This window comes from Oryctolagus cuniculus, chromosome 6, assembly GCF_964237555.1.
Source record: "Oryctolagus cuniculus chromosome 6, mOryCun1.1, whole genome shotgun sequence".
In the NCBI taxonomy this organism is placed as follows: domain Eukaryota; kingdom Metazoa; phylum Chordata; class Mammalia; order Lagomorpha; family Leporidae; genus Oryctolagus; species Oryctolagus cuniculus.
This window is the reverse complement of record NC_091437.1, coordinates 26,647,336-26,661,506: the sequence shown is the minus strand read 5'-3', so window position 1 is coordinate 26,661,506 and position 14,171 is coordinate 26,647,336. Positions and strand designations below refer to the sequence as shown.

The 14,171-nt window shown below is 46.1% G+C and overlaps 1 protein-coding gene across 6 annotated transcripts in view; it reads right to left on the bottom strand.

The window, feature by feature from the left end:
• CTNNA1 (catenin alpha 1) overlaps positions 1 to 14,171 on the bottom strand; it is a 364,979-nt gene that overhangs the window by 23,982 nt on the left and 326,826 nt on the right. For all 6 annotated transcript variants that reach the window (XM_070075027.1, XM_070075024.1, XM_070075026.1 and 3 more), the window contains 2 exon segments: positions 13,858 to 14,010; positions 1,649 to 1,741 (listed from right to left, as the gene is read on the bottom strand). In XM_070075027.1, coding sequence (XP_069931128.1) covers positions 1,649 to 1,741; positions 13,858 to 14,010 — 246 coding nt within the window.

Below are 14,171 nucleotides of genomic sequence, written 5' to 3'. Positions count from 1 at the left end.
GCCATGTCGGGGCCTGCCCAGCCCGGTGTGCACAGCAGTGTGGGCAAGCGGCGGAGAAACCCAGAGGGAATCTGGAGAGCAGTGACACCTGGGGAGACACTGCTCACCCCCCGCAGATGCCCAGGCCCACTGTGGGCCGGGCACTGGCTGTCTAAAGCTCATTCCTTCCAAGATCTGAGTAAGAGAAACCTGCGAAGAGGGGAAGAAAGGCGGCTTTGTGATGGCTCAAACCTGTGTGACAGGAACCAGCCACCCATGCTTGTGCACACCCACATTTTCATTAGAGTCTACCAGAGTCTCTGGTAGACGCTGCTTTCCCTGGGCTTTGAAGATCATTTATATAAATACTCTTGGTAGGTGTGATCAGTGTGTGTTACCATCTGTTTCAGCAGATATGTGGAAGCATTGTCGCTTTTCAAGCATTTTAACACCAAACGGAGAACCAAAGACATGAAAAACAAAGCGCTGAGAGGGTAAAATGGCAAAGTGGAGCAGAAAGCACCCAACCTCCAGAAATCCACTGCATGTTTATTACACACAGCTGGGTCACCCCTCAATTTTCTAACCATAGGCATAAGCCCACTGTGTTTGCTGGGTGCGCAGCCATCAGTCCCTGGCAGTTTGCTGTGGCTGGATTAAAGGTGAGCAACAGACAGTAGACGATGGCAAACTAACCCACACGGTTGGGGATCAGAATGAACACCGTGACTAACCTGAGGACCAGTTTTCCAGATTAATAAACACTGAGACAGGCCTGACTGAATCAGGTCACCCACCTTGAGTGTTCAGGGATTATCCACCCAAAAGCGTCAAATTCATGAACACTTTATTTTGAGGCTGGCTGCAGGCACAACATAGGACTTCACTCCTACGACCTCTGCTCACTCCACTTTAGTGGCAGCCACTGCCATCTGGCAGGCTGGGTGAAGAGAGGTTACCCAAGTGCTCAGAGTGCACCAGCCTCTTGCACACAAACACCACTTCCGTCACTTAGAAATCTGCCTGAGTGGCAAGGAGTATCAGACCTCACAAACACAGGACTCCCCTTAAAGGAGGCAGGCAACACATTGAGTACTTAAAAAAGCATTCGTTGTTATACGTGCTTCAGAGGCTTTCTGGAGTGCCAGGTGCTTAACCCAGCCTCATCACCAGGCTTCCAACGTCCTATTAGCAGAGAAGAATTCTCAAGCTTTTACTTTAGTGGCTGGCTGAATTAAGTTTTTAGTCTGTACATCATAGGGCTAACCTACACAGAGGAAAGGAGCTAGCTCTGGAACCTGCCCCGCCCCCAGCACAGGTTATTAAGACAGAGTGGAGCTGGGCAGCCACTGCACCTCCTGGAAGCACGGTCGCTTTCAGGGTTCCAGGACACCTCATGCTACAGAGCACCCTCCTCAAGGGGTACAAACTGGGCAGTGTGGTCACTAGCCAGCAAGGGAGGAAACTGCTTCTTTTAAAGGCAAGTAAGCATTAACAGGTGATGCCAACAAGAAGTGACACAAACCTTTCTAAAGTACTTGTGCTGTGTTTCAGTTATCTGTCCAAGTTCCCATCTAAAGTCTGGTTTAAAAATAACAAAACATTCACATCATCTTCACACTAACCAACACCCAATATAGCGGCACCACAAAGTCCCAGTTGTACTCACCTGTGGACAGAGGGCTTCTAACTGGCTGGCAGACATTCGAACAAGCTTCACGCCTTCCTCGTTGTTTGAGATGGAACAGGCCAAGTTAGCAACCTATTACGGGAAAACACCACAAAAAGATCTGTGAACCTTGTTCTCTTCTGACTGCTACAGAAAACAAGCATGTCCCCGACCTCTCCAGAACAGCTGACTAGAGTGCCAGTGGCATGTCCCCTTCCCAAAGACTGATGATCTGCTTCCCAGAACACACGTTAAGGCTCTGTGCTGAGTAAACCACACAGACTTGTAACACGTAAGGCACTGCGAGTTGATGGCAGAACCTGCAAGGACCTCAGGGCCTGCACTCACAGGCTCTGCATGAGCTCCAGCCTGCTGCAAGGAAGGCACAAGAATGGAGGAGAGCTGAGGAACCACGGGCATCTGGAACTGTTAGCAGTATCCTCAAAGAAAAACTCATTCTGCAGCTGTTTACAAGGAAGGAACTCGGACTCCAAGTTGCTATTCTCATTTGGCAGGTGATTAGGAGCTCAGTTTAAGACACGATGAGTTTTCCTGGAGCAAAGCCTATTCTTCAAATCAAACACAGTGTAAGACAACATCAAGATAGATCCAAGAGCATCCACATCAGGAACGGAAATGACAGCAGCGATCACGGGCCGTGGGGAGGAGCAAAACTGCCCTTCAGCTGGGCTCTCCTGGCTGACACCCGCTTAATCGGAACTGAAATCTTTACCTTCCCACCCAGCTACCTCGGTGACACAGCTCAGAGTCAGAAACCCCCTTTCCAGGTGGTGTCACACACACTTCCTTTGCTGATGTCCTGGCAGTGTGTAGGGTGGTGCCCTGGAGTGATGGCTAAGGCAATGATCAACTCATCTGTGTTTCTAAATCAACAGGCTTGTCAATTCCATCGGCAATACCAGGGCCCAACAGAACACAATGCTGAGGCAGTTTCACCTCAGAAGCAGACTGAGCTATGACTGATAAAGGTGCAGTATCAGAGGCACTGTGCGGAATTTAAATGCCAGAGCAAATAAGGGCAAAGGCAGTCACCTTTGATCTTTACTCCTCCACCCAACTTAAGCACACAAGCACACAGGAGAAATGGCATGCTATTAAGGCTGTTGTCGGCAGTGCTGCAACCAAGGGCTATCAGCCTTCAGTAAGACTGCTGCCTACCAGAATCTCACAATGTCTGATCACAAGGGGAAAAGAAACTAGAAATATGCAACTGAAACGTAAAAACGTAAGGAGACTGGAAAGCCGGATCTCTAATGTTTATGAGGCCTTCAAAATCACATACCCAGGTAACATTTACTCTGCTGGGAGCTCCCAGTTCCACCTGTGCTGTCAGCGGGGCCTGAGCAGAGGCAGCTCTCCCAGGATGGCAGTTTACCAAGGTGACTGGATTTCTAGTCTGCCTATTTAAAAGCCACTGCAAAACAGGACCTAGGCTAAATTTCTGTAAAACGTAAAACTTAAAAACAAACAGTACTCCATCCAAATGTACATTTCTGATGCTACAGTGAAGGAGAAAGCTTAAATTAGATGTGTTTATGGAAAGTAATCCACAACTTCTATCACTTCTCTGCCTTAAGAAGGCACACGTTGAAAAGCAAATAGGAAATGTGACGCTGGTCACTGGCTCTGCAGCTAGGGATCCAGATCCCAGGGAGGGGAGGGGTTGTAGGCAGGCTGGGCCCAGCAGCCCCACCCACGCCAGTGTTCTGGTGGCCACAGGCGGTGAGGACTCAGGCTCACCAGCTGCTGGAGTGCTGCCTTGAAAATCCAAACAAATACTGAACCTGAGATCTGAGGGCTAAGGCTAAAATGGCCGACTTCTTCAAACCATCTCTTCTCTTTCTGCTACAAACCCTGGCCAAAAGGCTCGTTCTTTACGTAAAAACACAAAACCTTGCCACAGCCCTGCCGAGGCTCTAACGCTCCACGGAGTACACTGGCCGTTTCAGAGGGCTGGGGAGGAGGAAGCAGCGCCTGTCACGGACAGTCGTCTCCGGATGAATGAGCTTCAATTCATCCTGCAGGGACAGGGCACTCACTTCCAACAATGACAAACGTGCAAATGCAACAACTCGCCCACGGCTGAGTAGCTACCCTCACACGCCAGCACCAGGCCTGACTGCAGGCAGCAGGGGCCAAGGAGGGCCTTCCTGGGTGCCTGCTCTGTGGAGGCTGAGCAGTGCGTACTGAGCAGAAGAGTCCTACGTCTGAATTCAAAGCAGGGGGAGCCCCTAACCTCACCAGGACTTTGTAGAGTAGGACCTCTGGTTTGTTCTCAGAGTAAATCAGTGGATCTCTGCTACCCAAGTTGCCACGTCTGAACAACTTAAACGTCTCTGCATCCTGCTCGTGCAGGTGAGTGAGGAAGACACGGCCCCGCGGGCTGTGAGATCACAGAGTCCTGTCTGCACCACTTCTGCCTATTCTGTATCATCGGGATCCAGTGGGGAGACGGGATTTCAAAAACTTGCAAATCACTCATAAAACACATCAGCCTCAGGTTCTGTGGTTTCAGGAATGGCCCAGCAACAATCTGAGCTGTGGAGGAAAGACTGCATCAGACCAGTAAGACAACATCTGCACGTGACAGCAGAGAGAAGATTCAGTCATTAGGAATGCTCTACCTTTACTCCCTAACAGCTTATCTCCACTTAAGTAAAATGTTATCAATTAGCGTTTTGTGTTGGGAAAATATCTCATTATGACTGCTTTCTTCTATGACACGTGGGCTGACGATTTGCTGAAATCAAACACATAACTAAATGTGGTTTCAAATACAGCTGAGTTGTAAAACGGCCTCTCACCCTACATCTTGTGCTCTTGGTGGTAAATTAAGGACGTATTCCTACAGTGCTCTCCACCCGTGTCTGGGGGAGCAGAGCTGTGAGACCCCCGAGGAGCCACACCACCACCCAGGAGCAGGCCAGAGGTAAACCTCAAATCTACATCTCTTTCTTTATGGGCTTGGCCAAGATATCACTTGAGTTTTCTTCTTTAAAATGGTCTGAAACCCCAGATATCAAAAATGGCAGGGAAGTCGGAAACTCCACTTTTTCAAACACAAAATGAGAAGTCCCAGCTGCAGTCGTATTTGTTTCAGAATCCCTCAAGGTGGGCATTTAGCACACCATTAAAACACTGCTGAGGATATTCACATACCAGAGCGGAGTTCCGGGGTTTGAGTACCTCATCTGCTCTCCATTCTAGCTTCCTGGAAATGCTCACCCTGGGAGACAGAGGGTAATCACTCACCCAAGTGGGGTCTAGACCGAATGCCTGGCTCCTAGCTTCAGCAGAGGCCAAGCCTGGATGTTGCAGACATTTGCCTCTCTTTATTTCTGCCTTTCAAATAAGTAATTTTAATGCAAAGATGATTTTTACACTTTAGTTTTAGGATACATATTATTTCCCATGAAAAAATGGCAATACATCCTTCATCCTCAAGATAAGAACACAACTGGGGCCAGCACTGTGGTGGTGTGGGTTAAGCTGCTGCTTATGATGGTGGCATTCCATATTAGCACAGGTGTGAGTCCCAGCTGCTCCACTTCCAATCCAGCTCTTTATTAATGTGCCTGGGAAGGCAGCCGAAGATGGGCTAAGTACATGGGCCTCTGCCACCCACGTGGGAGACCTGGATGGCATTCCGGAATCCTGGCTTCAGCCTGGCCCAGACTCAGCTCTTGTGACCATTTGGGGAGTGAACTACAGGATGGAAGATCTGTGTGTCTCTCCCTCTCTCTCTGTAACTCTACCTTTCAAAAACATAAGTAAATCTTAAAAAACAAAAACTGTTTTTTGCCTCCCTCCTTTCCTCCCTATTACCAGTAATTTCACTATGAAATTCAAACTCAAGCACAGTTAATTATAGTTCACAATTGTCTGCTATTCTTTTCTTGGTTCTGTTACCACATCTACCTTAGTTTACCAAGTTTTTGTTCAAAATAATCCATGTCAGTCTAATTCTAGCAAGAAGATATAAGCATTGCTAGTCATGGATAAACAAAAGATTAAAAATAGTGACTTCTCTGAAAGATGACGAACTGTTAAAAGCTTGGCTATTTGGCCTTTTTTTTTTTTTTAAGGCTTCCACTGGTAGACCACCACTCAAATTATCTTGTAATCATTTCCACATCCATGTATTATACATACCACTTCAAGAGTTCCTCATCTTAGGATGGGCATGTGGCATTCAGGTTAAGACACCAGCTGGAATGCCCACATTCCGCATCAGAGTGCCAGGGTTCACATACCACCTCCACTGCCAGTTCCATCAGTTGTTGCTACTGTGCATCCCAGGAGGTGGTGGTAATGGAGTCACTGAGTCCCTGCCATCCAGAGAGCCAGACTGAACTGTCAGCTCCCAGCTTCAGCCCAGCCCAGCCCAGCCACTGCAGGCATTTGGGGAATTAATCAGCAGATGGGAACATTCATACATTTGCATTCTCTCTCTCTCTCTCTCTCTCTCAAGGAAATTAAACTAATTAAAAATGTTTAAAAATTTTAAAAATAAATAAAAGTCACCCTTTTCTATTCTACCTAAAAGCCTGAATAATTTCTCAATAAAGCTAGAAAGGGTGTTTCACATTAGTCCATCAGCTCCAGTGAGTCGAGGTGGTCAAGTGCTTACTCGACCATTCCCACCAATGCTGCAAGAGGGTCAAAGAATCCTGGTGCCCCTGCAGAACAGAGTTCATCCAGCTGCCTTTGCCTGATCTGCCAAAATGTGACCAAGTGATTAAGGTCAGAAAGCAAAACAAAACAAACAGCGTGCTTGGGGGTGAGATATTAAAAATGGTACATGGAAGACACTTGTCTCATACAGCCCCCATGCAACCGAAATGACAAATCCTAGAACTGTCAGGAAACCAAGCTAAATGCTCAGGCTTCTTTTGGAATCCAAGATCAGAATAACCTCAAGGAAATCTGACTTCACGCAAACATCCCACAGTCCTGGGAATCTAAAGCTCTATTTAATTTGCCACTTGCCAGAATCTCAGCGTATGGTCTCAACCAGAAGCACTGAGAAATCACCCAGAATTTCAGGGGTAGTGGTTTAAGGTCGGTACTTTACACAAAGGCACTTTCTAAAGCCTTCTTCAAGGCCATTTCCCACACATTATCAGCACAGCACAGAATAAAATGTATAACGCAGATCATCCTACATGTAGTTAAAACACACATTCCAAACCAATAAAGCCACACCCTATGAGATCCAATGGTGGAGGGTGGGAGGAGGTAGCAGATGGAGACAGTACTGCTCACAAGCAAACTAGTTACATCCACTTTTTGATTTTTGATTCACAAGACAGTGAATGAGATACAGTCTTACTGTAGTAAAGACATAACCAGAGGTGTATTTTAGGACAATACTGGGCATAGGGTAAAGGAATGCTAAATGATACATGGCTTTTATAGGCAGGATCTCGGGGACGGCATTTTCTCTATTTCACTCTCAAATGGTAAAACTGGGAAAGGACTCAGAAGAGGGTAAAATTAAAGGGAAAACGGATTGTTATTTGGCTATAAAGCTGCACATAGCCAAAGGAGGTGGGCAAGGAATGAAGCAATTAAAAAGGACACATGGGTGTTGCATTATTGACAAAAAGGTAAATATTTCTGACAGCAAATGAAGTTTTCACCTCAATACACTTTAAATTGAAGAGCAGCATAAAGAAATCATTAACTTGCTATGGAAGAGAGCGTCCAGCACGGAAGGTGTGATTGTTACCTTGAAGCATAGCCACACTGCTGTACAAGCTGGGCTCCCAAACTGAACTAAGTGGGGAAAAGGAGCTCCAGGGTCAGACACAGATCCTGGTAACAGACATTTCTGCTACCCTTCATGTAAGCAAAGGGGCTGCAACACCCTGCACCAAGTTACTGGATTCTACTGACAGCTGTGGTGTGACATACTCAGCGATCCTAGCCAGACCCTCAAAAATAGAACGGATAAGAAAGACTTCATGGCAAATATTCTGCTATTCCCTTTCAAGTAAAACAACAAAACTTATTTAATTAAGAATCCAATAAGCAGCCAGAATCACAAAGTGACTGATGCTGTGTACACGCAGGCAGACTGGAGGGATTTGCTCGAACTGATAAAAACCTCAGTAGTCAGTACTGTAGCAGTTTGTATCCTTAAAAGCAGTCCTATATTACCTTCATGTGACACACTCAGAAGGCACCATAAAAGGTTCCACTTAGTGGTGAGATCCCTGCTGGCACTCAGGAACCACTGATAGACTGGAAACAACTATATACACCCCAAAGTAAAGTGTAACTTTTTAATCTCATTTCCCATGGCTGGGGAGGTAGGCGGATTTCCATTAAAACCATGCATCTGATTCCCAAAAACGAAGTTAGCAAGAGCCAACACCTCTGCTCCCAATCTCTTCTGGCCCTGGATAAAAAGGCTGCTGCAGTCACAGCTGTTGCTCAGCTTCTATCAAATCCTGATAAAATGAGTAACTTTTTTCACTCATCAGCTGAGTGTGATTAAGTCTGTTTATTCTGATAAATTCTGGTAGAAGATCATCTTCGTGTGGGCAGGATTTGTGTCTTACTTACTGACTGTATTCCTAGTGTCCTGAACGGTGACCAGGATGTACTAGGAACTCTACAGATACTTACTCTAAGAACCTTGTTATGATTTGTTTCTACCCAACTACAGACCATTTGCTCTAAGTTTTTGAAAGCTACCTTCTAGCAAGCAAGTGAGCAAGATTATGTTGCTCAAATCAACGTCCCTTAACCTTGAAAAAGAGTCTCTCCATTTTTCTCCTCATCTCCACGTCCCAGAAGGTTTCAGAACCCAGCCCCTCATGAGCACGTCATACCACATGATGGCATATGATGCTCTTCTGCAGAGGTATCACAAACACCTCCGAGTGGAAGAAAGCTCCCTGAGCTTCAGACACAAAATGGAGCCGAGCTCCTCACAGCCCTCAAGTCACTGCATGAGGACTCCTGGAGATGGCGGCACAGGAACCCAAACACTGCCTACCTGGGAACGCGTATGTTTATGACTTTGGGAGTCAGCAGGTTCATTCACCTAATAGAGCTGCCGAGCACCTAATGTGTTCTAGGCACTATTTCAGGTTCATGTTCTCATGGAAGTTACATCCTACTGGAGTCTGGGGAGGAGGTGGGAGAAAGGCAAATAAAATTAAACTTCAGTAATTTCAACAGTGAGAAGAGCTATGAAGCACATAGAGAAGGCAACAGGAGGGGAAAATGACCGTGGAGGATGGGATAGAGAAGACTAGGGCTCCAGAAAAGCTTCCCTGTGAGACTGGCAGAGGAAAAAGGGGTCAAGCGTGGCAGGACCAGTTGGGTCAGCAAGGAGATAAGAGACAAAGGGCGTTGCAAACTTCGGTGGGGTACCTTCTGGGTCATGCCTAAGCACCTGGATTTAGGGTTTAATCACAAGGATGCCCAGTTGTTACAGAGCACAAGAGGCAAGGCTGGTACCAAAACAAAGTAATGACAGGAGCTTATTCCAAGGGATCTCACTGGCTCCTGTGCTGAAAAGCAGCTGACAAGGAACGCAAAGAAATAATCAGGAAGCTGCTGCTCCAGAAGTTACAGCAACAAACAGTGGCCTGAAGTAGGGAGGTGACCGTGGAAATAAAGAAGCAGGAATGGTAAGGGAGGCTGTGGTATGGCTTCAGGACATGATGGGAGAAGAAAAGCCAAAGATCAACTCTGGATTTTTGGCTTGAGAAACTGGACAGGAAGGTACAAGCATGCTTATCAGAGTATTAGACGTAACAAAGACTAAACGCAATCAAAATAACCTAAATAAATGGACTAGTAAGCAATCAATGTAATATACTGCAAGTGACTACACTGTAACACAGCAAAATGGTCATGCTATAAGCTGAGGAGTGACGACATTGTCACAAATTTTATCATTTGCCCCAAACAAACCAGTATGGTATCAATTTTGTATAGTTTGTTTTATTTATTAAAAAACTAGGGGCTGGCCGGCGCCGCGGCTCACTAGGCTAATCCTCCACCTTGCGGCGCCAGCACACCGGGTTCTAGTCCCGGTCGGGGCGCCGGATTCTTGTCCCGGTTGCCCCTCTTCCAGGCCAGCCCTCTGCTGTGGCCCGGGAGTGCAGTGGGGGATGGCCCAGGTGCTTGGGCCCTGCACCCCATGGGAGACCAGGAAAAGCACCTGGCTCCTGGCTCCTGCCATCGGATCAGCGCGGTGCGCCGGCCGCAGCGCGCCGGCCGCGGCGGCCATTGGAGGGTGAACCAACGGCAAAAGGAAGACCTTTCTCTCTGTCTCTCTCTCTCACTGTCCACTCTGCCTGTCAAAACAAAACAAAACAAAACAAAACAAAACAAAACAAAAACAGAAACAAACAAACAAACAAAAAAAAACAGGGGCTGGTGCTGTGGCATAGTAGGTAAAGCCACCGCCTAGAGTGCCACTATCCCATATGGGTGCTGGTTCAAGCTCTGGCTGCTCCACTTCCAATCCAGCTCTCTGCTATGGCCTGGGAAAGCAGTAGAAGATGACCGAAATCCTTGGGCCCCTGCACCCGTGTAGGAAGACCCAAAGGAAGCTCCTGGCTCCTGGCTTCAGATCAACACAGCTCTGGCCGCTGCAGCCAATTGGAGAGTGAACCAGCGAATGGAAGATATCTCTGCCTCTGCTTCTCCTTCTCTCTGCGTAACTCTTTCTTCTTCATCATCTTTTTTTCTTTAAAAAAAAAAAAAAAAAAAACACAACAACAACAACAACAAAGAGATACACAGGAAGAGACAAATGGACAGATCTCTCACTCTGCTGGTTCACTCCTCAAATGCCTGCACCAGCCAGTGTTCAGTGTATGGTAATGGCCAAAACACAGATCTACATAAACTACCTCTCCGTCTTAACTCTTCGTTGTGGCGTATTTTTAAATCTGTGCAGTCAGCTAGGCTGGCCTGCAGAGTCATCAAGCTACCTGAAAACCTTGCCACTAACATACTTTCCAGGGAGGTGTTGTATACTATGTAACTTAACTGTTCTTTGTCGGAATTCCTGGAGGGAATCCTAAACTTCTGGATCTTCAGTAGTAACAGGAATGTCTGTTACTCCTGGCACACACTGTGCTAACAAGGTGACTCAGGATAGGGGCCACCCTGTGACTGGAGTACTGGGACTTGAGGTCTGACCCAACTGGAGGGAAGGATACCTGGCGATAGGAATTCAACTCAATCATTATTCAATCAATCACATTTATACAATGAAACCCAGAGATGCTTCCCAGATGGGGAACACAATACATGGGAATGTGGCACAGAAGCACTGCATTGGGACCATCCCAGACCCCACTCTGTGTCCTGCTTTGTATCCTTTACAGTAAGATGTCTTAAGAGTCCTCCTGGAACATCAATGAATCTGAACTGAAACACCCTCTGATTTGCAGTGCAGGAGGCCTATGGAACCCCAAGCTTGCAGCCGGCATCTCAAGTGAGCACAGTCTTCTTGGACATCTCGGCTTTAATCCGTGGGGTCTGCAGCTCTGGGTAGTGAGCATGAGAACTGCTTTATAGTACTTTGGGAGGACCACTCCCCCCAAGCACATCCAACAGAATTCTCACTGGCTGCAGAACCTGAGCCTCTCCTTTCCAGCCAGAGGTTTATCCACCCCCCACCCAGTCCTGTCCCCTTCCTCCCCTATTCCACTCCAGAGAAAATGGAGGAGGCAGGCACTGTGGCACAGCAGGTTAAACTACTACTTGTGACGTCCTTATAAAGACAGCATCTTAATACAGGAGTGCCAGTTCAAGTCCCAGTTGTTCCACTTCTAATCCAGTTTCCTGTTAATATGCCTGGGAAAGCAGAGGATGATGGCTTGAGGGTTTGGATCCCTACCACCCACTTGGGAGATGAGGATGGAGTTCCTGGTTCCTGGCTTCGGCCTGCCCCAGATCTGGCTATTGTGGCCATCTGGCAAGTGAACCAGAGGATGGAAGCTTGCTCACGTGCTCTTTGGCTCTCCCATTCTGCCTTTCAAATAAATGAAGCTTTAAAAAAGAATGGAAAATGACCCTTAAATCAAAGTTGGCATGTAGATGTTTACTCCAGTTAGGAGGGAACTAAAGAACAGGAATGAACGCATCAAGGTATTAACAAAAAGCACTCACAATGAAGTATTTCACCTCTGCCTAGTCTCCGACTAGCTCCAAGTGTTTCATTATAATATGAAAATGGTACAGGGAGGAGAAGCCTTGTCAGTGAAGAATAAAGTTCTGCTTTGAGTCAAGATTTTGAAGCTTCTACAATACTTTAAAAACTCATTTCCTTTTCATGGACATATGCAATTATATATCCTCCTGTCTCTATTACCATAAATGTAATGTAACTATTTGCAGAGCAGCACTACAAAGCCCAGGGTTCCACCTTAAGCAATGAAAAGCCACATGTGATTGAATACATAGATGACATGTGTAGGGGTTAGTAATGAGGGTACATGGAGTGCATGGAGAGGGCAGAGAGGTAAGAAAGAGGTCAGAACTGTGAACTCTGACGGGAAACACAAGACTCTGCGCTCTAGGGGGCCTCTGACTGGTAATGTTCAAAACAGGAGGAGGAAAAAAAAGCCTAAGCCTGGAAAAAGCAACTGGAGCCAGGTTTCCCATGCCACCAGGTCCAATCAACGCTTCTCCCTGGGTGTCAGACTGCCCACTAGTTCAGTGACCTTGAATACACAGCCCTTATTACTGAAGGGATGCAAATCAGGGGAACTCAGGCAAGTTACTTAACCTCTCCATGCCTCCGTTTCCTTACTGGAGCAATGATGCTGTGGACAGTACTTGCACACGGCTGGTACCCAGCAGGTACTCGGCAAGCCGTCAGCTCTGTCAGGCTGAGGATGACACAGTTGGCGCTAATAAAGAAAGGGCTCCCCAGCTCCAGTGCAGAGTACGGCTGCCGTCTGCTCAGGTTCCACACTGGGCCCTCTGCTACACTGGGAGCCAAGGCCTCAGCTGGCACTGTCCTTGCTTCCTGCCACATCATTTTAATACACACACCACTCACAGAAGATGGGCTCCCTGCACAGTACAGCTCCACCCATGTGGAGCTTACATCTCATGCTGCCATGTGACTACTGTGAACAAGATGATGCTTAATGGAGACACAAAATCAAAATCCCCAGTTTTAGTTCCAAATCATGGAATCATTAACTCACTAGTAGACTAACCTATGGATTCTATACATAACTAACTGAATCAGAATAACACTTAATGTTCAAGGAAAATTACATGTAAAATTAGTAATGTATTTCATGTGACTACTGATGGTTTCCTTGGAATATTTTTATGGTATTTACCTGGCCTAACGTCATTATAAATCCAAATGTCTAAGATACATTTTACATAAAGATCTATCTGATGTTCTTCCCTAGTGACCACTTATCAAATAGTCTGTAGAATATCTTGTGCAAGTATCATACGTTCTACACTAAGGCTACAAAATCAAATAACCTGGGTATATGTTCACTGTGTCTCGTATTTCCAAAATACAGCAAAGTGAGCATATTAAATAATAATGTAATTTCAGACAGCAAAAGCAAGGCAAAAGCAAGCCTAAGTTACCTGGAAGTTAAATGGCACTTGCTTTTAGATACCCTACAAAGCAACCACTTAGATACAGATCTCTACACACACACATCCAATGAGCAGCATGTGAAGGCCTAGTTTCTTCACTTTGAAGACAACTGGCCTTGTCTCAAAAGCCTGTGTCTTGGGCACAGCCAGGCACCTGACATATAGTACCTCTTTAAGTCCCCGCAGTTACCGCAAGCTGGGCAATCTGAGGATCCTCATCTTACAAACAGAAATAGGAAATGAGAAAGCTGGGTAACCTGCCAGGACACCAGTCCAGACGGTGTGACTCCTGAGATCCAGACCGTGGCCCCAGCTGCCTTCTCTGTCTTTGAGTCACGTCATATCCTGATCCATCTTTATTTGGACAGAAGATGTTTCTCTCTGTCTCTCCCTCTCACTGTCTGTAACTCTACCTCTCAAATAAATAAATAATATCTTTAAAAAAAAGTCTATCACTTTATACATGTTATATATATTATATATTTATATATGCTTTAATTTTTTAGCTAATTATATAATAAGAACTCATCACACTTCACCAAGTTATCTACAGCTAATAAAACTGCCAATACACTTACCTCTATCAGCTTGTTGGCATGTTCTCGAAAAACTTGGGCATATTCTTTAACTTCTTTCTCATTTCCATTCTTTGCGGCTTCAATCAACACTAAAAGTGGAACGTTGGTTTCCAGGAAAGAATCTGAAACGTGGTCCATGACAGCTTTGCGGAGCTAATAATTAAATTGTAAAATTTTAACTTTATTTCTATCAAGAAGCTAGATCACCTTTTGTCTCTTGTAAATCAAATGGAAGCCTATGAAAAATTAGTTGCACTCGTATTAGAACATCTCAGGTGAGCCACACCGGCATCTGATCCTCAGCAAAGGAAACA